This window comes from Sardina pilchardus, chromosome 3, assembly GCF_963854185.1.
Source record: "Sardina pilchardus chromosome 3, fSarPil1.1, whole genome shotgun sequence".
Taxonomy (NCBI): Eukaryota; Metazoa; Chordata; class Actinopteri; order Clupeiformes; family Clupeidae; genus Sardina; species Sardina pilchardus.
In genome coordinates this window covers 5,350,279-5,360,278 of record NC_084996.1, presented here as the reverse complement: position 1 = coordinate 5,360,278, position 10,000 = coordinate 5,350,279, and the positions used below count along the sequence as shown (strand labels likewise).

General features: G+C 46.3%; 1 protein-coding gene across 1 annotated transcript in view; it reads left to right on the top strand.

Moving 5' to 3' along the window:
* Positions 1-10,000, top strand: part of col14a1a (collagen, type XIV, alpha 1a) — a 71,324-nt gene that overhangs the window by 17,367 nt on the left and 43,957 nt on the right. The window contains exons 18-23 of the mRNA XM_062533346.1: positions 537-677; positions 4,070-4,186; positions 7,143-7,289; positions 7,598-7,672; positions 8,724-8,863; positions 9,969-10,000. The exon at positions 9,969-10,000 is cut by the window's right edge and continues 92 nt beyond it. Of these exons, the coding sequence (XP_062389330.1) occupies positions 537-677; positions 4,070-4,186; positions 7,143-7,289; positions 7,598-7,672; positions 8,724-8,863; positions 9,969-10,000 (652 nt within the window). The remainder of the gene's footprint in view (positions 1-536; positions 678-4,069; positions 4,187-7,142; positions 7,290-7,597; positions 7,673-8,723; positions 8,864-9,968) is intronic.

Here is a 10,000-nt window from a genome sequence, read left to right as displayed (position 1 = left end):
AATAAAGACGGTATGCAAAACCTATTGTTAAGCAATTACTACCTCCTGAGGCAACACAGCTAACATGTAGGAACTTGAAAAAGCCCCACAGACAGCGAGACGACGACTGTACAGCAAGAAAAGAGCTGCAGTAGTGCTGGTCTTGCCTAATCAGACAAGAGTGAGTCAAAGACTATTTCAGTCAAGGCCTGTGTTACACTGAATAATGAAGAGAAGCATAACTTTCAGAAATTATATTGCAAATCAAATGGCATAAATGGTCTTTTAGATATTAGATTAGATATTTTCCCTAAATCATTCAGGCACTCCACTCGGTCAGATTGGGTTCAAACTGTTACTGAATTCAAGGATGTTGTGTGAATTGCACCTTATTTGATAGATATCTCTCTGTCTTTGTGTCTACTGTACATACCAACTCTGTATGTGTAGTGTATGGATCCATAGGTGAGCATTTGTCTTGTGTGTATAGTATCTGTATGTCCGGATGCCTTCCCTCAGCCCTCTCTGTCTCTGTGTGCTTCCTGCAGACTCGGCAGCGCCCACTATGGCGTCGGTGGGTGACGGGGAGACCACGCGGCTGCTGTACAATCTCCAGACGGACACCGAGTACGCCATCGAGGTGGTGGCCATGTACTCCAACGGCCAGAGTGAGCCCCTACAGGGCACCGGCAGGACATGTAAGACCCCCTCGCCTTCCCTCCACACACACACACACACACACACACCTGTGCTTACCAATGCTGGAGAACTCTCTCTCATTCATCCATCCATCCATCCATCCATGAACCCATCCATCCATCCATCCATCCATCCATTGATCTATCCATGAACCCATCCATCCATCCATTCATCCATCCATCCATCCATCCATCCATCCATGAACCCATCCATCCATCCATCCATCCATCCATTCATCCATTCATCCATGAACCCATCCATCCATCCATTCATCCATTCATCCATCCATCCATCCATTAACCCATCCACCCCTCCATCCATCCATCGAAGCATCCACCATCCAGACCTCTCACCCATCTCGTCTCTGAAGAGCCTCACATGGCTCTTTATTTCAAGTTGCATTAAGACATTTGGGTGATAACTGAAGAGTTTCTAATGAAGAGGGACATTAGGGCAGAACATACAGCTTCCTTCAGGGGGACAGAGAGGTGGTGTTCCCAGAAAGGAGGGCTGAGGTGTTTTAACAGCCTCACTCTCCACCAGCTGTTAAACTCCCGTTTCAGTGCGCTTCCTATCAATACTATCAGCCAACTGTTCATAGCAGCAGAGTGTGTGTTTGCTATTTTGTCGGATGGGTGGTTTTATTTAGTAAATCCACCTTCCGGCAGTGTTTCAGAAGATTAGGAGTTTGTTTTTTCAGCCAACACAGCATTGTCTGTGCGAGCCAATTGCGGGACTGCAGCAATTTGATGGAATAACACATTTATGAGCGTTTGTTTGTGTGTTGGCACGTAAAATAGCACTTTTGAGTGATACCTGCATTCAATAATAACCCGTGTAATTATGGTCAAGAGCGGCCACCATGAGATGAGACGAGATGAGTTGAGATGGATGGAGCTTGTAATGCTAGATAGGCATGGACTGCTGCACAAAAAACATACTGTACCTTTGGTTCACATTTGACTGGATTGGCCTTATCAAAAATACAGCAAGTAAATTGGGTTTTCCTGTGAGGGCTTACAGCCATATATCAAGATGCAAGCTTTGCCACCCACATACAAGCAAGCCACAATCTGCCTGATGAATAAAAGTACCATCACTATCTGTGTCTGCAAAAAAAAAAGCTCTCTCAAAATAGTCGTGGCATTTTAAAAAAAAGTGTATAGCCAGCAGTATGATAATGTACAAAAGAGTTTGTACCTTTGATGTGCTCGATTGGAGGGAGCTCAGATTGAAGTTTATTGATGTCCTGGAGAGGAGAGGGAGAGTGTGCGTGACCTTCTGGTCAGGCCGCGTGAGAGAGAGCGAGAGAGAGCTGGGGAGAGCAGAAACTCGGTACGGAGTGTTTTGCTCCGTGCGCTTTCGTTCCGCTCCACACTCGAGCCGGGTGCTCTGCGCTCCAGCGTTCGCTCTCTCTCTCGCTCGCTCGGCGGAATACCCGGGAAAATATGCTGCGGTCCCGCTCCGAATTAAGGATTCTGGGAATCATCTTTGACAGTGCTTGCGTCAATCATCTGGCCTAGTAATATCTATTTTCTATAATGAAATTTGCTGGATGACATAAGTATAGGGAGCAAGCTAAGTACTACTCCGAATTTCATTTGGAATGTTCAGAAGTAAATGTATTTGAATGTTTTTTTCTGATACAGTTGCCCATAACACTGTAACAGAGGCAATGAGAGTAAGTGCTCTTCGCTTCTCAGCTCAGTGACATAATGCAAGCTGGGGGCAGTCAGTCTTCCTCAGCTGACAGAATGAGATGACTTCCCGAAATGGCTTCCCCACTGTCTCTTTCCCGAATCCGTAAGAGGAATCCATTAATGCCACGAGGAGCACACAAAATGTGAATATTTATCCAGGGTTATGCATCACCGAAGGCCCGGTGATATCATCTCTATCAAGATACTGCAGTATGCAATTACAAGCTTATTGCTTAAATAATAAATATGAATGAAGTGGTTCATAAAAAGGATTCAGATCATCGTAAAAACCGTTTCATTGTTTCATTTTACTCCTACCTACAGTAGCAGCTCCTGCTTTTTCCTCAGAGCAGATCGAAGGCTTTTTTTTTTTACAGTAGCTCCCGTCTATAGGGAGCGGTGAGCTGAACCGCACCTGTTATGGATCAGGAGTCAAAAGGGTGTCCGTTTGAGTGTGATAGCAGGAGCTCTCTCGGAGACAGGTGTTACCTGACGTCGCTCGCTCGCCTCACCTGGCTGACACCTCACCTCTCTCCGGCCCCTTCCGCCGTCACTCTGCGCCTCGCGCCTAATGCACAATTTATGATGGCGATCTGCATACTTCACTGGCGAGGCGTCGCAGCATGGCACGCGGTTTCCAGCCCAGCGCTGGCTCTTGAATTATTAATCACACAATGGTCACTCTCTCTCTCTCTCTCTCTCTCTCTCTCTCTCTCACCTGCTCTTTTTTTTTCCTGTGTTCGACCGGCGGAGCCAGAAGTTTTGCCATGCATGAATGCGGGTTCATTAAAACGGCCGTACGTGAAGCAGCGACATGCATTATTCACTCCCTGTAGATCCAGTACGTTGGGTCCATATGCTCCGAGAAGGGCCCTCGGTGCTCAATGCCAACCCTGTCTACACCTCCATCAACATATTCCTGAAGTGTGCATCGATGCGATATACTGTAGGCGTGTGAGGCTTTGCGTTTTCTTACCCCTCGTGTTGGGTTGCGTGTGTGCGGGTTCCTGAAGATTGTTTGGCCCCGAGGAGTTCCTGTGGACGCTCGAGAAGCCCTCGCGGAAAAAAAACCGGCACCACTGGTCCTCCACCGCTAATGCGAACCATGTGCTCCGGCTCGATACGGTGTCACCGACGATCACGCTAATCGGAACGGACGTCTGTTGTGTTTTTTTTTTCTTTTTCGCTCTCCATGGCAGCCGGGGCTTGGGTTTGCGCGCACGACGTCAGTACGGTCTGTGCGTCGCCAGCTCCAGCTCCAGCTTGCCTGAGTCACTGGGCCCCGCTCCCGCTCCCGCGCTGGGTCCTGACCAGAACGCTTCCATCGCGGTGTGCCAGGCGTTGGTGTGTGAGCTTGGTATCCGTCCTCACCTTACTGAGGGCAGCTGCTGCCGCCTTACACTTTCGCTCACTTAGTATTTCACTTTAAAGAAAAGAAAAAGAAAAAGAAATAAACAAAGGACTTCTGCACACCTTGTGCGTTGGAGAGGTTGAACTTAAAGACTCCTGTTCACTATTTTGCTTACAAATGTTTGTTACGTTGTGTAAATGTTCTGTCTTTGAGTTCCAACGGTCATTTTGGGAGATGAAAAATGAAATGGAGGTTAGTCAGCACAGCTGGTAAAAGTGCACACATGGGTTGTCTCTTTGGTCCTCATTCTCATACATCTCTCTCTTTTCCGTCTCCCTAGTGCGTCTGGCTGTGAAGAGCCTGAGCACGTACCAGGTGCGCAGCTCCAGCATGTGTGTCCAGTGGCAGCCCCTTGCCCAGGCCTCCCTCTACAGAATCTCCATCGAGTCGCCACTCAGTGAGTCCCACTATTGCCTGTATATTACTCACTTTACACATGAGTTTAATGGGTAAGTCCCACTAGTGCATGTTTATGACTAACTTTACACATGAGTTTGATTGGTAAAGTAAAGTCCCACTATTGCCTGTATTTTACTAAGTTTGCACATGAGTTTGATTGGTAAAGTAAAGTCACACTATTGCCTGTATTTTACTAAGTTTACCCATGAGTTTGATAGGTAAGATAAAGTCCCACTATTGCATTATATGACTAACTTTACACAAGAGTTTGATACATAAAGTAAAGTCCCACCATCACCTGTGTTTTACTAACTTTACACATGAGTTTGATAGGAAATATGAAGTCCCACTATTGCCTGTACATGAATAACTTTACACATGAGTTTGATAGGTAAGATGAAGTCCCACTATTGCCTGTACATGAATAACTTTACACATGAGTTTGATAGGTAAGATAATGTCCCACTATATTGCATGTATATTACTAACTTTAGAGTTGAGTTTTTGAGGTATGATAAGGCCCCTCTGCATCTGCATTATATATGCATGGGTGCTACTGTACTTTTAAGATATTACATGTACCATGGCTTGGGTGTAATGCTGTTTAATGCATTTCTGAATACGTCATTATCAACCAGGAGGTCTTGTCACCATCTCAGAGTTGTGCAATGTGAGCTCTTTGCTGAAGTTGTGCAGTTATTGCTCCACTCCTCTGGGCACTCTCTCCCCTTATCTGAAAAATCCCCCCAACCGAACCCACACCCTCAGCCCTCTCTCTCTTTATACGGGTGTGCTCTGGCACGGTGCCGTGAGGCGCTGGAACCGAGGTTCTGCCTGCGCTGCTGCTGCTGCTGCTGCTGCGATATTAAAAGCAGACCCCTTCCCAGTCTGTGTGCCAGTGCTCCACCGGGCCGCCGCTGCCCGGAGTGTTCTGGCTGGCCGGGGGACGGCGCTGGCCGGGCACCGCTGACGAGGAGCCCAGAGAGACCTCGTGTTACCTGCTCGTCTCGCACAGTTTACGCAGGAGGACGGAAAATCCTGTAGCCCCCCCCCCCCCCCCATCCGAAACAACACAAATCATCCGCCAGGATATTTCCGGGATTTACTCACATTTCGTCTCCAAAACCCAAATACGCACCAGCCAAAAAAAAGAAAAGAAAAAAAAAAGATGGTTCATTGAAACTGTTGAATAAATTGAGAAGCAGGATAATACTGCAATGCAGATGCTCTAAATGGACATTGAAAAGTATTACGGGATTACAAGAGCTTGCATGAAAAAGGGAACTTGTGTCGTGGCTCGATCATGTCAGCTGTCGAGGGGAAATGCTGGAGGACTTTGCTTGTGAAAGTTTGCTGAGTTTGGACGGCAGCTGCTGAATTGAGAAGGCTGACGTCCCCTCTGCAAAACACTGAATAAACAAATGTCATATTTATCATTTGACTCACTCAATCCTGAAATCTGCCCAGGATATTTTGGGTCGTTCCCATGAAGCGATTGAGATTTTTTGTAGGGTCCATTTTAACTGTCCTACTCACATGGAAGTATGCAAAATGATCACTCATAATAAACCTATTTTTATGAAGTGCCTGGGAGTTTATATCCACTGTTTGGGCTTGTTTGGCACTGTTGACTGAAGAACGCAGTTTGAAAAGGAAACGGGAAACTGGTGATTATTTCAGTTCGGTTATCACATTGCTTCTGAATTTCCGGCTGTAATCGCAAATCACTCATTTCCCTTCATTTGTACAGATAGTAAATCACTAGCAAAAACAAGTGCAGAGAGGGGACACTCTACGCCTCTCTTTGGTCGAGGAGAGGAGCAGGTTTTACGCTTAGCACACGTGTAGAATATGAGAATTGATACTACAGTCACACACAAGCTCCCATTCAGCCCTCGTTCCAAAGATGCAACAGAAGGAATGGAGCAGGAATCCGTCTTTCCTCACAGACACAGTCGGAGTGACCCGAGACTGACCCTCCGCACAAGTGCTGCCACCACTCATCGTTTCCACAGATGACTCTGCGCAGATACGACACAGAAACTGAGGACACGTCTCACAGGCCACTCATTGTCACACACAAAAGACGCCTTTTGGAGAGTAATTGCATGAGTGTAGGTGAAGAATGGCGACTATTAGCCCCTCATGTCTGGGGGGCCTGAAGCCTCTCTACAGTAACTGTTCACTCAAAAACCTCTCTCAAAACCACATGCTCTTTTCATCTGAGCCTAGAGCACAAGGCAACAACACACACATTGTCACATTGCCTCCTCTACACTGCTAAATATGATGTGTAAATATATGATATATGAACAGATATGTACAGTATGTTTACGATATCATATGCACAGTATATGAATATGTATCTGTATGTGTGGCCTCCTACGTCTCATAATAAGGATGAGTGTTACCTGCCATGTCTACCTATAGTTAGTCTGTTTTGTATATTAGCTGCTGTGATGCAGTAATATGTCAGTATTGTATTGTACCTGCTGTGATGCAGTAACATGTCAGTATTGTGTTTTAGCTGCTGTGATGCAGTAACATGTCAGTATTGTATTTCAGAAGATGTGATGCAGTAACATGTCAGTATTGTATTTTAATTGCTGTGATGCGGTAACGTGCCAGTATTGTATTTTAGATACTGTGATGCGGTAACGTGTCAGTATTTTATATTAGATACTGTGATGCAGTAACATGTCAGTATTGTGTATTAGCTGCTGTGATGCAGTAACATGTCAGTATTGTATTCTAGCTGCTGTGATGCAGTAACATGTCAGTATTGTATATTAGCTGCTGTGATGCGGTAGCATGTCAGTATTGTAATTAGCTGCTGTGATGCGGTAGCATGTCAGTATTGTATATTAGCTGCTGTGATGCGGTAGCATGTCAGTATTGTATTCTATCTGCTGTGATGGAATGTTCCTGACTCCCTCTCCCTCCTGCTCTTGCAGACGGGCACCGGCAGCAGGAGAGCGTGGCGGGGAGCGCCTCTCGCCACTGCTTCCACGACCTGCTCCCCAACACCCAGTACCAGATCAGCCACCACAGCCAGCTGCAGGGCCTGGAGGGGCCCGCGGTCACCACCACCGACACCACACGTGCGTACGCCAGCGCGCGCTCCCCCCTTCTCCCCCTTCCTTCCTTCCTTCCCAGCAAGCAGTCTCGCATCCCCTCCCCAACGGCTGGAATAATCCACCACCGCCCCTAAATCTCTTTAGCATACATGATTTGGGATAATTTATGCGCACTCCTGGGATTTTTCCTCCCGAATTGATCTGAGTAAATCCCTGGAGTTTTTCAGGCAGCATCTCTTCTAATCCCCCTGCATGCACTGTATGCGTGTGAGAGATATCGCTTATATACGGTTGTCTGATCGTGTTCGTTTTTCTTTGATTTATCCCGGCAGTTCCTGCTCCCACGCAGCCTCCGACCACACCTCCCACGACCACCCCACCACCCACCATCCCTCCAGCCAAAGAAGGTGAGTGATCCTGGGGCAGTACAGGGGGAGCGGAGCGGAGAGCCCCCGGCCACCTCTCCCACTGGGCTGGGTCAGCTGGTGCGCGGGGCTGGGCGAAGCTTGCCCTTTTCCGAAAAGCAGATCTCTGCTGACAGCTGACCTTTCTCGGGGTGGAGAACTCCATATATAAATGGTGTATAAAAAAACGCTTTGAGACAGATTGTCGCATTGGCCCTTAGGAACCGACTCTCTTAGAGTTGAACAGAACAACACAATTCAAAAGCACAGTGTCAAACATTATGAGCTAAAATTCCTAGATGAGTATCTCATATCAGTGAGTTCTGGGAGTTCATGCAGTTCATGTAATATGATGGAACTCCCAGAGATGATTTGTACCGGTTTCAACAGAGGAGAAAACTATGGAAACAATAGTGATATAATCATGGTAGAATGATTCAGAAAATGATTCAGAAAAATAGTCCCATTTTAAGTGTCTTTTTTTATTATTATTCATAAACAGCATTTGACAGTGTGGGAACACAGCTAGCATCTGTGAATAATTAGCCACCATTGATATGTAAACAATTCAAATGATCTCACTAGCTCCTCTTTCCTGGGAGACTGGAAACACATTCGGTTGTACCATGTATCCAAACAGTTCCCTGAGCCTGAGACATTCAACTCACACATCCAAGTTGCCCCTAATTTAAAACAGTGTAACAGGGTTTACTCAGACTCAGGGTTTCCGTCGTTAAAATTGTTTTAGATTCTCCACATGCAGCCAGATTGGGCTTTGTGCAGGAGCACCTGTTTGAACGATGCCAGAAAGGGAGAGAAACACAGAGCCTTAATGAAGGACTCGCCGCTGTGCTGTGTGTGTGTGTGTGTGTGTGTGTGTGTGTGTGGATGTGGGTGTGTGTGTGTGTGTGTCTGTGGGTGACAGCAGCAGGAGAACTAGTGAGAAAGTTTGTCATTAATCAGCACCTGTCTGTGTGCGAGCAGTAAGACAGGGAGAATAATGACTGTCTGTCTCTCTCTCTCCCACTCCATCACCACTCCACCGCCACCCCAGTGTGTAAAGCTGCCAAAGCAGACCTTGTCTTCCTCGTGGATGGCTCGTGGAGTATTGGAGACGACAACTTCCAGAAGATCATCCGTTTCCTCTACAGCACAGTCGGATCTCTGGATGTGATTGGTTTAGAAGGAACACAGGTAAAAAAAATCATAATATTGTGCTGCCATCTCATATTTTCTTTTCAGTATTCTACACCACATCGTGTTGTATAAATGGGAAATTGATTGTTTTTAAAACCACCACTCCCCACAATGTTTTCCCCTCTAACAATGTTTATTTTTGCCGTCATCTTCACCTTCATCTTTTGAAAATGTTATCTTACATTGATATAGACAGACTCCCTAAAATGAAAATAAATAAAAGTCAACCTTAGAAGGCCAATAAGTGTATTAACGGATATTTATGAAAATAGGATGGTTTGATTATGTAAATAGTGATGTCCACGTTTGCCTTATGAAGATGCGTCTTACTCTAGTATCGCTGTTATATAATTGCAATTAATTAGATATTTCTGTTTCCAAATGAAAGCAGATATGTTGGTTACCGCTCTCAATTTCTACTCTTGAAGAAAATGATATAAAGATATAAACGTCATGAAACATTTAGACCATAGTTGAAGCAGTTACATTGTAGTGGCTCTGCTCACGTGGAGAGAAGGAGCCTATGATAGTCAAGGATGCACTCTTGCAAAACAAACAATTTAACCCAGTCTCAAGACAAACCGTTTAGTGTCTAGACATGCTGAGGAGGGCTCATAGATCATCATCAAGTCTCCCCTTCACACTGGCCGGGACACTCCGAAGGGGGTAGCTCTCGGGATGAAGAAAGCCACATGTCCGGATCGATTAATTAGACGAGACTATGGCAAGATGGACCTCCGCCACGTAGCCATTGCTTAGTTAGTACAAAGAGACATGGTAACTCAGACAGACAACTCCAAATGAATAGGCACGCAGGCCCAGGGTGGACGGGGCCGGGCGGCCCCCCGGGAGGGGGAGGATGAAGGAGGCCGAGCACAGCCGAGCGCTGGAGGAGCAGCCCTCTCCCAGGGAGAGAGACACATTTACTTCAGAGGGGTTGCCAGGAACACGAGAGCAAAGCATAAAGAGTGATGAAAACTCGCTCTTTTTCTCGCTCTCACCCTCTTCCTCTATCTGTCATTCTTATTTTTTCTCTCCTTTTTCTCCCTCTCTCTCTCTCTCTCTCTCTCTCTCTCTTCTCTACTGTCGCTCTCTGTGATAGGTTGCCATAGCGCAGTTCAGTGACGACGCCAG